Genomic DNA, 12,339 nt, shown 5'->3' on the forward strand with positions numbered 1-12,339 from the left:
AGTCCAGCTTCTAACAAAGAAGGGAGCCGTGCTTGCTTTATTTATATCGGAATACATCAAAGACTTTGGATAGAAGTTCTTCACCAAAACAGGATAGAGGTGGGGGCAGGTAGTTCCTAAGGGGTCCTGCCCATCTCTGGTGCTGTTCGGGACCTTTTGGCAAAGCGGAGCAGGAGTTCGCTTGCATTGGAGTCTTAATAGGGGAAGTGCCACTATAAGTTCCCAAATACCAGATATATCCGCTCGATGGCTCAGTGCTGAAAAGGTCGTCGTGCATTTCACGGATGGCTTCCCACAGTGAGGGGCTGTTGACATTGTCCTACAGAAGGGAGGATACAGGGGACAGGGCAAGGGATGTGTAGGAACTGGAGGTTTTCATTAGGTGAGCACATTCTCTCAGGTGTTGGAGCAAGAAGATCTCTTGTGATCGACCTGTTGAATCCCACTACACATGCCAATCCTGGCTGGTTGCTGGGGCAGCTGAAGTGCTATAGTGAGACATTCTGAGGCCAAATTCAGACTCCAAGGAAGAAAGTGTGTTCCTGTCTTCACAGAGCTTTCTTCTTCTTCCTTTTTTTTTTTTTTTTTTTTTTTTAATAAAAGAGAAGACATAGCTCAAAAGTTTAGTTGGTTAGATTGACACCACCAGCAGACAGAATAGGAACAGCAGCCCAGAATAGTGCTCTTTGGCTGAGTACCATCTCTTTCCTGGGAGTCGTTAGATTGCAGTGAATTTAGCACATTCCTGACCAAAGGGGCTGGTCAGCCTAGGTGGGGGGAAATTGATAATGAAGTGTCAGAGGTGTGGGGCAGAGGGGGAGGTAGAGGGGACCAGGAAGCATTGAGGAGTGAGTGCTTTAGCTGGTTGTGGTGCTTCAGCTGGTTGTGGAGGATGAAAGGGTGAGAGAGAGCTAGGGAGGGATTGTGTTCCAACAAGAGCATCTGGGAGGGAGGAGAGGGAGTAAGTAGGAAGATTCAGGGCTGGATCTTGGACCCAGTGCAGTAGAGATGGGCAGGGTCAGAGCACACACTCTGCTTGCCACTCCACTGTGGGCTTCCTCTCCTGTGTTGCCGTTCATTTACACTCATGACTGTTGGAGGGGTCAGAGCCTCCGGTACCATTTCCCTGGCTCTGTGAAGATGCTAGGAAAGGTGACCACGCAGATGTGTGTGTACAGCCCGTGAGTCAGCGCCTTCCTGTCCTTGTCGCCTGTGCACGAACAGCATACACCGAGTTGGGACAGGGCTTTGGACTGCTTCAGCAGTGCTTGGCTCCCAGCAGACAACAGATATTTGTTATGTGAATGAAAGGCGACATTTGCACGGGAGGCCTGACAAGGTTTTCACTTATTTATTCCCTTCTTGGTAATGAACCATCCTGCTTCCATCTGTGTCTTTAGGAACCAACTCTGAGCAGAGTCCATGTGCCAGGAGACAGGCAGATCTAGTTTACTTCTTCCCTCAGTCTTTATTGTTTAATTTTAATTATAAAAGTAATACCTGTTTCTGGTAATCAGTCTTAAGAAAATAAAAATCATTAATTAAAGGGTGGGAGCCACTATGTTATTAGAATGTTTCTGGAGTAGGTAGCATAAAACCAGATAAAATAACCTGAAGGATAAGGAGGGCTGCTGTTATCTTTAATGCAAGTAACACCGTGAAGTACATGCCCTCATGGGCCTCACTTTGGTTCTGAAGAAGCTAAGGTTCAGAGAGGTGCAGAGTTTTATCCAGGGTCATTTGGTGGTGCCGGGATTAGAGCTCAGTGAAGATTCTAGTCTCCTTGCTCAGGCCCCTGATTCTGGCGCCTTTACTTTGATTTTACCCATTGGCCCACAATGGCTGCCCAGTAGACCCTCTCACTCTCCCCTTCCACTCATCCCCTTTCTCCCTATCCATAGCTCCAGAAAGCAGTGGGGCCCGAGATCACCAAGACAGATCTGGTCCCTGCCTTCCAGAACTTGATGAAGGACTGTGAGGCTGAGGTGAGGGCTGCAGCCTCCCACAAGGTCAAAGGTTGGTGCTGGTGACCAGAACTCAGCAAGGTGGGTGGGTGTGCCGAGGGTTGAGAGCAGGAGTAGGACATTGGGTCTCATCTGCCCTCCTGCTCTTCTCACCCACAGAGTTCTGTGAAAGCCTCTCAGCAGACTGTCGGGAGAATGTGATCATGACCCAGATCTTGCCCTGTGTTAAGGTGATGGGGAGCTCCGTGGGAGGGACAAAGAATATGGGGTGGGTTGGGCTCTGGGGGCTGCCAGACACAAGCTAGGTTCCCTGCCTGCTAGTGCCACACTTGGGCTTAAAGCAATTGGGGGTTCCTAACTACAGACAGAATCTGAGGCTTGGAGCAGGGTGCCACACCACAAGGCCAGCCTCAGCAACTTAGTGAGATTCTATCTCAAAGTAAAAAATGGAAAGGACTGGGGATGTGGCTCATGGCTCAGGAGTGAAATGCTCCTGGGTTAAATCCCCAGTAACAACACAACAACAACAAGAAAAAAAAAAAAAAACAACAAGAATCTGCAGCTCAGGGCTGACTTTGGCAACAAGTGCTGGCAGTGAGAGTCCTCAGAGGTGACCCTAGTTTTCTCATCCAGAGAGCTCTGGGATTGGGGTGGGGTTATTGGAAACAGGCCCATCAGCTCTAAGCAGTGGGGACATGTAAGAAATTAGTTTGCGCTGTCTCTGAGCTGTCTATTTCTACTAGTGAGCAGGGCAGAGGAGCGGCTGTCTCAAGAGCTTCTTCAGAGTTGGCGTCTGCTTGGCCATTGCCACTGCAGGGTGGCCTGATGCTGGTGCCTCCTCCCTTCTCCCTCACAGGAGCTGGTGTCAGATGCTAACCAGCACGTCAAGTCAGCCTTGGCCTCAGTCATCATGGGCCTCTCTCCCATCTTGGGCAAAGACAACACCATTGAACATCTCTTGCCCCTCTTCTTGGCTCAGCTGAAGGATGAGGTAAGGATGCCTGGAGGGAATTCAGCTCTGAGTTTGCAGAGGTGACAGGCTGGTGGCCCAGCTTGACCAGAAATCCACTAGGACCTCTGCAGGCATTCAAATCTCTGCTCAGTTTATTGTTTGTGGGCACAATGATCTGTGTGTTCACTCATTCTCGAATCAGGCTTTGTTTTGTATGTCCCGCACTAAGTGTTTGGTCCTTTTCCTGGGTGTTGGGAATACAAATGAGGAAGAACAAGTCAGTTTTGATCTTTGACCTTCACAAACCGGGAGCAGAGAGGGCAGAAGGGCAATACCCATCTACAGCATCCAAGGTGCTATAGGTGCTGAGACAGTTGGGTCATGTTTTTTAGGGCTCAGGTGACGATGCTGTAATAGAGACCTTAAGATACAGTGACTTAAATAAGACAGGATTATTTCTCTCACAGTGAGCCCACACTGGTGGGTTAGCCCTGCTGACTTCGACTCCTTCTGGGTCTGAGGTGAATGCTCTAATTTTTACTGTCTCCCAGCCCCCATGAAAAGGTTGGCACCTGACAGCAACAGACCTGGTCCTCCTAGGGACAAGACATTACATCTGCTCACACCCTGCATGCCCCATTATCCAGAGATAGTCGTGTGACCACTCCTGACTGTCCAAGTGGCCAGGACCAGAGAAGGCAAGAGGATGTAACTGGAGAGATCATCAGTGTGACTACTAGGAAAGGAGTTTGGATTTGAAGCTGTGGGCAATTGGCAGAGCCGGGACTTTAGAATAGAACCCTGAGGCCAGTAGGAAGGAAGTAAAGTGGCCAAAGGAAGTAAGGTGGCCGGAGGTCGCAGGGGAGGCCACATGGGGGTGACTGCAGGGGTCAGGGAGGGGCCAGGCTGGATCAGTGGTCCCGTTTTATTTGGGTCATGTTTACCTCTAATGGAGCACTTTGATGACATTACATAGTTGCAGTTTCTGACACATTCATATGCACATTTTCTCAGACTTGGGTGAAGATGGCCACATAGGTGTTCCTACTCCAAAAGTCTTTTTCTGAAGCAGGAAGGAAAGACAGATCAGAAGCTCTTAACAAATGATTGTGGATTTTTTCCTGAGAATAGTCAGTCTTCAGTTTATCTCTGTCAGGCTCAGGTACCAAAGAGCTGTTTAGGGGAGCCAAGGTAGAAAAAAGCAGAAGGGTTATGTTTGACTTAAAACTGCTGGTGGAAGTCATTTCATTAAAAGGTTTTTCTTTGGTAGGAGGAAACCACGGGGTGGCTCTCCTGATGACATGATAGTCTGAGCTTTTGTAAACTGTTGCATACAAATCCCTCTGAAGGAAAGCTGGGGAAGCTTTCAGTAAGATCATTTATGTCAGTTTATGATCACACATGAACACTTTCACAGAAGTTCCAAGGAAAGCACTCTAAGAGGAAAGGGAAGTCAACAAGCTGGTTATCACCAGAACACTTCCTCCCTTCTCCCCGAGTGTTTGGAGTTATAGAAAACTGACTCCCCCCCCCCCCCCCCAAGGTGGGGGATCTTGGTTCTGAGACTTCTTTAGCCTTCAGACTAAGTAGCAGAATACTGGCTACCTTCCATCCCTGATGGAAAATCTTGTCATTTTGGTAAAAGGGATTCATATGCTTTTTACATAGGAATTGTTGGGGAACCTCTTGTGGGATTTCACTTTGGGGGTTCCATATAAGGCCATCTTGACCTCCCATTGACTGCTAGTCTCTTTATTCATTTCTTGCTATGTCTGGGTTCGTGAGTCCATCCTCATGTTCAATGGGTTGCTGCAATAGCCTGCAGAGTTTAGATGAGCTGTTCTGTTCACATTTCCTGTTTAATGCAGTGCAGGGATTCAGATTGAAGTCTTTGCTGAATCACAGTTGCGTGGGAGAGAGACCAGCTGGGTTTCCATTGTCTTCTCCCAGTGCAGTTGTGAGGACAGTGTTTAATTCACCTAGCAGTGATGTGTGGCAGCACACATGGAGTGTTCCCAACCAGGCGGCTCCCCTGAGCCTGAGTGGTCGGGATTTCATTGGCAGTTGGTTGCACAGGCCAGCAGCACTTGTGACTAACCTTAGTTACTTAGTCCCCAGCCCCTCCAGAGAGCATGCTGATACCAAGGCCTCAACCGTGGATCACAGTGTTAGCACAGACTATCTGGAGTAGCCCAAGGTAAACCAGGACACTCTTGCCTGTCAGGACATCCCAGGGGCTTAGAGGTTCCTTCCCAGGAGCTGGTCAAGGGCCAGACCTTTCTCTGAATGTGCAATGTTTGGATAGCCTTGACCTGCTGACTTTTCTGCACACTTACTAAGTTGGTTCACTGGTTTGTTTCAATGCTTGCTTCTTTACCCCACACTTCTAAGGGAATATAGAGAAAAGTAGCTCCGTGTCTGCCATTCAGGAGTATGTAATATAGGACAAGGACCTAGTAGAGCTTCTGTATTGAATAACAAGAACTAATTGTGGCCAGGTGCAGTGGCACATTCCTGCAGTTCCATTGCTTGGGAGGCTGAGGCAGGAGGATCACAAGTTTGAGGCCAGCCTCAGCAACTTAACAAGATCCTATCAAAGTAAAAAAGGGCTGGGGACGTAGCTCAGTGGTTAAGTGTTCAAGTGTTCAATCCCTGGTATCAAAAAAAAAAAAAGAGAGAGAGAGAACTTCATTTATATGTCTTTTTTTTTTTTTTTTTTAGACAGAGATTTTTTTTTTTTTTAAAGAGGGAGGGAGGGAGGGAGGGAGAGAGAGACAGAGAGAGAGAGAGAGAGAGAGAGAGAAAATTGTATGTGGTGCTGAGGATCGAACCCGGGCCGCATGCATGCCAGGCGAGCACGCTACCGCTTGAGCCACATCCCCAGCCCTATATGTCTTTTCTTATAAATGTGTTTGTATGCTTTACGGATATTGATGGATATATATATATATATATATATATATATATATGTCATTTGGGACTCAAATGGGCAGAGAATAAAAGCAACAGCAATGATAAAAATAAGCTCCTACACATTAATCCTTTTGTGTGCTAGTAACTGTGGCCCCTCCTTTACTCTCAGTAGCTATAGGATGCACTTTTAATGTCAACAGTTTGATACCCAGAAAGGACCCCTTCCCAGAAGCCACAGCTAGCAGGTGGCAGAACCAGGTTTAAAATCATGCCTGCATTACTCTTGCTTTTGCTATAACATTGTAATCTCTGCTGTGCTTCTTGCAAGCTCTCTCAAAGTGGCTCAACATGTCTTGAGGTGATAAGATTTAAAAAGCTGCATCACCTGCTAATAAATGCTGCTTGCCCTGTGTGCCTTTACTATAGGGCCAGGAGCTGGGAAGGCCCTTGTGAGATATTGGTTGTGCAGAACTGGTGCTTTTATTCTCTTTTTATGGGTCCTGAGTTGAGTGCACAGAGCATTCTTTCAGAACCTCCTGTCCTCTCCACAGTGCCCAGAGGTGCGGCTGAACATCATCTCCAATTTGGACTGTGTGAATGAAGTGATTGGCATCCGACAGCTCTCTCAGTCCTTGCTCCCTGCCATTGTGGAGCTGGCTGAAGATGCCAAGTGGCGGGTACGACTGGCCATCATCGAATACATGCCCCTTCTGGCTGGACAGCTGGTGAGTGAAGGGCCTCAGGGTCTGGCAACACTGCCTGGGGTGGTAAACTGCCAGGGTCTGGTAAAGTGTGCAGGGCTGTGGTGGTGATGGCATGGAAGCTTGCTGCAGGCCGTAACAACTGCCTAGGAGTCGGAGGAATAGACCCAGGACACAGGGCCTTAGATCATGTATAGAACTCAATAAGGGGTGAAGGGAAAGGGCACTTCAGGTGAGGCTGAGAAGTAGCCAGTGTCTGAGATGTCTATAGTTTCCCTGGGGTCTCTGGCACCTTGCCCTGCCCACTCTCCCTTGAGCCCTGTCTCCTTTGCTCCTGCAGGGGGTGGAATTCTTTGATGAGAAACTCAACTCCTTGTGCATGGCCTGGCTCGTGGATCATGGTGAGTCCCTCCAGCAGGATGGCAGGAGGAGGTGAAAGCTCCAGGAGGGGTAGATGGAAGGGCTGGGGCCATGCTCCAACACCACATGCTCACATGGATCCACTCGCTTGCTATTTAGAACCCTAGAGAAGTACAGGCTGGGACGGGGATATAACAGATCTCCGAGGGACTGCTTGAACCTGTTAAACATGAGCACCACTGAGCAGACTTGGGTTTGAATCCCACTCTCTTGGCCTGGAAGCGTAAATGAGTCATTGCCATTCTGTGAAACATGAGACTTCTCAGTCTCTCAAGGCAATTGTAAGAATTGCTCGTTGTTTTCATTAATAGTGGTAAAAAATAAAAGTCAGTGTTTATCTCTGCCAGGCACTGTTTGATCTATTAAGTGCTTAATGATTTGCTTGGGCAAATGACGTCTCAGGACCTTAATTTACTCTTCTGTATATTGAGGCCAGCACCTCTTGGAGTGATGAGGAGATATTTGTGTGAAAAGAAGACACTAGATAGAGCATAGTGAGCCCTTTTTTCTTTCTGGCAAAGTTGATTGGCTCGCATGTGGCCTGGTACCAGACATTGCTGAGTAAGCAGTAGTGTGTAGGGTGTTACGCCCCTTGAGCACTTCACCTCCCTCTCACCCTGCTATAGTCTATGCCATCCGTGAGGCGGCCACCAGCAACCTGAAGAAGCTGGTAGAGAAGTTTGGGAAGGAGTGGGCCCATGCCACTATCATCCCCAAAGTGTTGGCCATGTCTGGAGACCCCAACTACCTGCACCGCATGACTACACTCTTCTGCATCAACGTGAGCACCCCGCCTACCCATCTGTGGAACAGAGTGCCTGGGAGAGGAGGGTGGAGGAGGGCTCCCAACCAAACAGCTGGCATGGAAATGGAAGAATTGACAGAAACCCACAGATCCAGGGACTGTAGGCTGGAGGGCTATCCATCTCTCAGGGCAGGGACTTGCATAGTGGGAGACCTAGGGTTGGAGAGACCTGTTTAACATGAGCAGCACTCTCCAAAGTGTTTTGAGCACCCTCTTCTTTCCTGCTGAGTATGTGAGTTTATTTAATTTTGACACAGGGGCTAAGCATGCAGGCTCTAGACTCACACCTAGGTTTAAATTCTGCCACTCATAAGCTCTACACCTTGAGAAAATTACCTAATCACTCAATGCTGTAGTTTTCTCACTAGAAAGGCTTGCTGCTGGTAGTCACAGTCCCTAACTCCTCAGGTTGTGATGAGTTGTACATAAAGGGCTTAGAGCAGTTGGGACACATGTAGGAAGTACACTTGTCTATTCATTTTCATTATTTTGATTATCTTATGCACTACTATATTTATGTATAAATTATACACATGGCTGGAAAGTCAAGAATGGGATTTAGAAATAAATATAACTAAGTGTTCTGATAATTTCTTTCATGCCAAAGTTTAAAAACCACTGAATGAAGGAGAGATTTCAAGGGTTAAGAATCAAGGCCCGGGCTGGGGATGTGGCTCAAGCGGTAGCGCGCTCGCCTGGCATGCGTGCAGCCCGGGTTCGATCCTCAGCACCACATACCAACAAAGATGTTGTGTCTGCTGAAAACTAAAAAAACAAACAAACAAACAAACAAAAAAAACGAATCAAGGCCCATCCCCATAGGACAGACCAAGAACATGCCACAATGTTAGGGGATATGCCATAGTGGTAGGGAACCCGGGAGCTTCTAGAGGATAAACCACTCTTAGTATGGTCTTCTGGATCCAGATGCTGCCCAGCATCCCTCTAGGGCCTGATGATCATTTTAGTGGCCTACAGAGGACAGGGAACATAGAATTTAGCCTTAACTTCACATAATAATCCCTTTGTCACTCGCTGGCCCCCAGGTGCTGTCTGAAGTATGTGGGCAGGACATCACTACCAAGCACATGTTGCCCACGGTCTTGCGTATGGCTGGGGACCCAGTTGCCAATGTCCGTTTCAACGTGGCCAAGTCCCTACAGAAGATAGGGCCCATTCTGGACAACAGGTGAGGCCTGGGTGCTCCCTCACACTAGCAGGGCATGTTAATCTTTGACCTTTGAAGATGGAGCCCAGGGTTGAAGTCTAGCACTGCTTTTGGCTTGTTCTGTGGCCCTGTCCTCTCTCTTCCCCTTTGCAGTGTGTTTTCTCAAGTGTAGAATGAGCATTCGTGTGACCTGCTTCACAGAATGGAAGGAAAGAGGAGAGGGTAGCACTCTGTACCAGCAACCAATCATTAGAAAATGAAATTAACAAGTATTTACATATAATATATATACACACATACATATATAAATCTCTGTGTGTGCATATATGTGTGTGTGTGTGTGTGTGTGTGTGTGTGTGTTATGCATGTACTTGTATAATTAATAATAGTAGAATAAACATTAAATGAAAGATGTGAAACACCTGATGAAATCTATAAAACATTGTTCTAAGAAATTCAGGGAAACCTAAATAATATTTGTGCATGGAATAATTCTCCAAATACATCTTTAGATTTGGTACAAGCCCATTAAATTTCAGCAGATATTTTTTGTGGAAAATTGACAGGATGATGCTGGAAATAACATGGAAATGCAGAGATCTGAATTAGCCAAAGCATTCTTAAGAATGAAGTTGGATGAAGTATTCTACCAGATTCCAAGACTTAGGATGCCACTATAATCAAAACAGGTGTAGATTCAAGGACGTTCATACAGCACAGAGGATAGGGTGGAGGCGGAAGAGCAGATGGAGCTGGTGTAGCAGCAGATCCCAGTGCACTTTGGTGGGCAGTGCTCATGGTTTCAAAAGTGGTGGCTCACTTGGATGTCCACATGTAAATAAAAGAACTTGTCTCAGTGTATAAGCAAATTAACTTGAAGTGACAGAGCAGAACAGAAAGACAAAGAAATAGATCTTTAGAAGAAAATGTAGGAGAATATATGTCTTCATGACTTGGCATAGGAAGAGATTGATAAAGGGCCTTCAGTAAACGAAGAATTATTTATTAAAAGTTACATTTCAAAGTGAAATGGAAAACCCCTGATTAAGAAGGAGGTATTTGCAGGATTCACCCAGAAAACTTGTGTACAAAATACTAAGGTGAGGGAAGCCCAAGAAAGACAAAGGCAAAAAGACTTGAACTTATAGTTCAAAAGGAGTGTCTCCAGATGGCCAGAAAGGATATGACAGGGCATCAGCATCATTCGCCATCAAGATAATGCATGACATGGTGGTGTGTCCTGCCCGTGGCTGGGTGTGGATCAGCAGGATGGCTCACTGACTGCCAGGGGCTGTGGAAGGGGCCATGTGCTCTGAATGATGGTGGGCTGAAGTGAGGCTAGTTACACCTGAACCCTGTGTGCCACCCCTTGTTACCCTAGTCTGTGTCCCAGAGGAGACAGACAGATGCTGGTGGTAGCTTTGCACGTAGCAGTGGCAAGGTAGAAGCAACCCAAGTGCCTGTCCACCATAGAGTGGACTCATTGGGGCTTATTCATGGGGCTGAAAACTCACCCAACAGTGAGAAAGCAGACCCTTACAATGACACAAGTGACTCAGACATCTTGTTGAGAGAGAACCCAGACCCAGGAAGATACACCATTTATTTCAAGTTCAGAAATAAGCAAAACAAATCCTTGATTACATGGGAGGAAGGGGAGTTCTCTGTCAGCGGGGAGAAAACAAATGGGATGTGTACACCTTATTTCTTACCTTTCATTTGTCTCAGAAATCTTTCTTCATTCCCCAAATTACTGATTTTCAATGAAGGTGCATGTCCCTGGGTCCAAGTAGGTGAGAGTGGATTTCTCTGCTGAGCTCCTGCAGGGCCAGGAACTCCCCAGCTGAGCCTCTTGTCCCACGCCTTTTACTTATTCCCAGTTTGGACTGTGTCTTTTCCTGGTTCAAGCTCTCCATGGGCGGGAATCAAGAGTGATGTAACACTGTGTTCACACATAATACACAGGGGCCTCAGTGAATATGTGTCTCACCCAGCTGCTCAGTTGAGACTCATGGGTTCTCTGCCTCTTTGCTCTACGTTCCCTGACAGCTCTGATGTTCCTTTTCTGGGCCCCTGAGATGTCTGTCCTTGTTTGTCACCTTCCAACCTTCAGAGTAATTGTATCCTGGGCCTCAGAGACTTCTTATTTGTGTATGGGTATTTCCTCGGCTCTGGAGGCTTCCCCACTTGGGTTTTGGAGTGTGTGTGTGTGTCTGTTTTTGACTCTTACTCAGGAACTCTCTGCCCATCTGTGGCCCCCAGATACGCCTGGCTTACCTCTCGTCTCCCTTCTCCCAGCACCCTGCAGAGTGAAGTCAAGCCCATCTTGGAGAAGCTGACCCAGGACCAGGATGTGGATGTCAAGTACTTTGCCCAGGAGGCTCTGACTGGTAAGGCCTTGAAAGCATAGAGCCCCAGTTCACAGTGGCCTGGGAAGAGGGAGATGTGGCAGTTGTGGGCAGAGGGAGAGCTGTGGTTCTGAGTCTCGCCTGTTCCTTTTTCCCAGTTCTCTCTCTCGCCTGATGCTGGAAGAAGAGCCCACGCCGGCTTCTGGTGTCCACCCTCCAACTCCCCTAAGTACCTCCTTTGGGGAGAAGTAGAGGGCCACTGACTGTCACTCCCTGTGCATGGTCTGACCCCAGGCCCCTTCACCCAGCACGGTTCCTCCTCTCCCCAGCCTGGGATGACTTGTCACTGTCCACCTCCCAAGGGGCTGGGGGAGCACAAGGTAGGACAGGGCAGCAACCTGGGAGGAAGGGGCCACACCTGCCTGCATTGGGGGAGAGATGTGAGCATCCCAGGTCACTGGCTCCTGCTGCTGTAATGGGGACCCCTTCCCATCTACTTGTCCACTTCCCTGTTTCCCATCCCCCAGTGGATTTTTTGTGTCAACTCTGCCATTTTTATTTTATTCCTTTTTCCTTCTTTTCACAGAGAAATAAAGGTCTAGAAATAGTCCTTTGGTCTGAGTTGTCGGCATGGAGGAGGGGGTGCCACCTCAAGGCCACAGACTATGCCCTTCTCTCTGGGGGGAACTAGTCCTAGAGCCATTACAGCAGGTGTCTCTAGAGTGAGAAGTGTTCCCTGAGGTCCACCAGCAGTGTGTTGGCCTACGGGTAGCGGTCCCCTCATGATGTCTGCCCATAGAGTTCTATGCTGTGGTTGACTTGTATAGATGCTAGCAGTACATTTATTGCTTAAGAGCAGCATAGTCCTTGGTTTTGTGCTCTGTAAAGTGGGGGTTACAGTTGTGCCTAGGTTGTAAGGCCAGTTATGTGTGCCTAATGAGTTAGTTCCTGTGAATTAAGAAGCCCTGTGTTGCACATGATGTGCAGTCAAGACTATTTTTAGATTGCTGCACACCCTGTGCACCAGGCCCTACATGCTACGGTGTCTTGGGTTTGGGCCCTGTCTTT

The 12,339-nt window shown here is 47.8% G+C and overlaps 1 protein-coding gene across 2 annotated transcripts in view; it reads left to right on the top strand.

The window, feature by feature from the left end:
- Positions 1-11,881, top strand: part of PPP2R1A (protein phosphatase 2 scaffold subunit Aalpha) — a gene marked incomplete at its 3' end in the record, with an annotated part of 30,090 nt that extends 18,209 nt beyond the window's left edge. Inside the window, exons 7-15 of one of the 2 annotated variants that reach the window (XM_081275150.1) lie at positions 1,902-2,016; positions 2,124-2,194; positions 2,821-2,955; positions 6,381-6,554; positions 6,871-6,931; positions 7,577-7,731; positions 8,802-8,944; positions 11,222-11,313; positions 11,430-11,881. In XM_081275150.1, coding sequence (XP_081131276.1) covers positions 1,902-2,016; positions 2,124-2,194; positions 2,821-2,955; positions 6,381-6,554; positions 6,871-6,931; positions 7,577-7,731; positions 8,802-8,944; positions 11,222-11,313; positions 11,430-11,446 — 963 coding nt within the window. Of the gene's footprint in view, positions 1-1,901; positions 2,017-2,123; positions 2,195-2,820; positions 2,956-6,380; positions 6,555-6,870; positions 6,932-7,576; positions 7,732-8,801; positions 8,945-11,221; positions 11,334-11,429 lie in introns of those variants that run through there. The other variant, XM_081275151.1, reaches the window with a different exon arrangement.
- Positions 11,882-12,339: the final 458 nt, after the last annotated feature.

The sequence above is a fragment of the Spermophilus citellus genome (assembly GCF_964194105.1).
Source record: "Spermophilus citellus genome assembly, chromosome: 18".
NCBI lineage: Eukaryota > Metazoa > Chordata > Mammalia > Rodentia > Sciuridae > Spermophilus > Spermophilus citellus.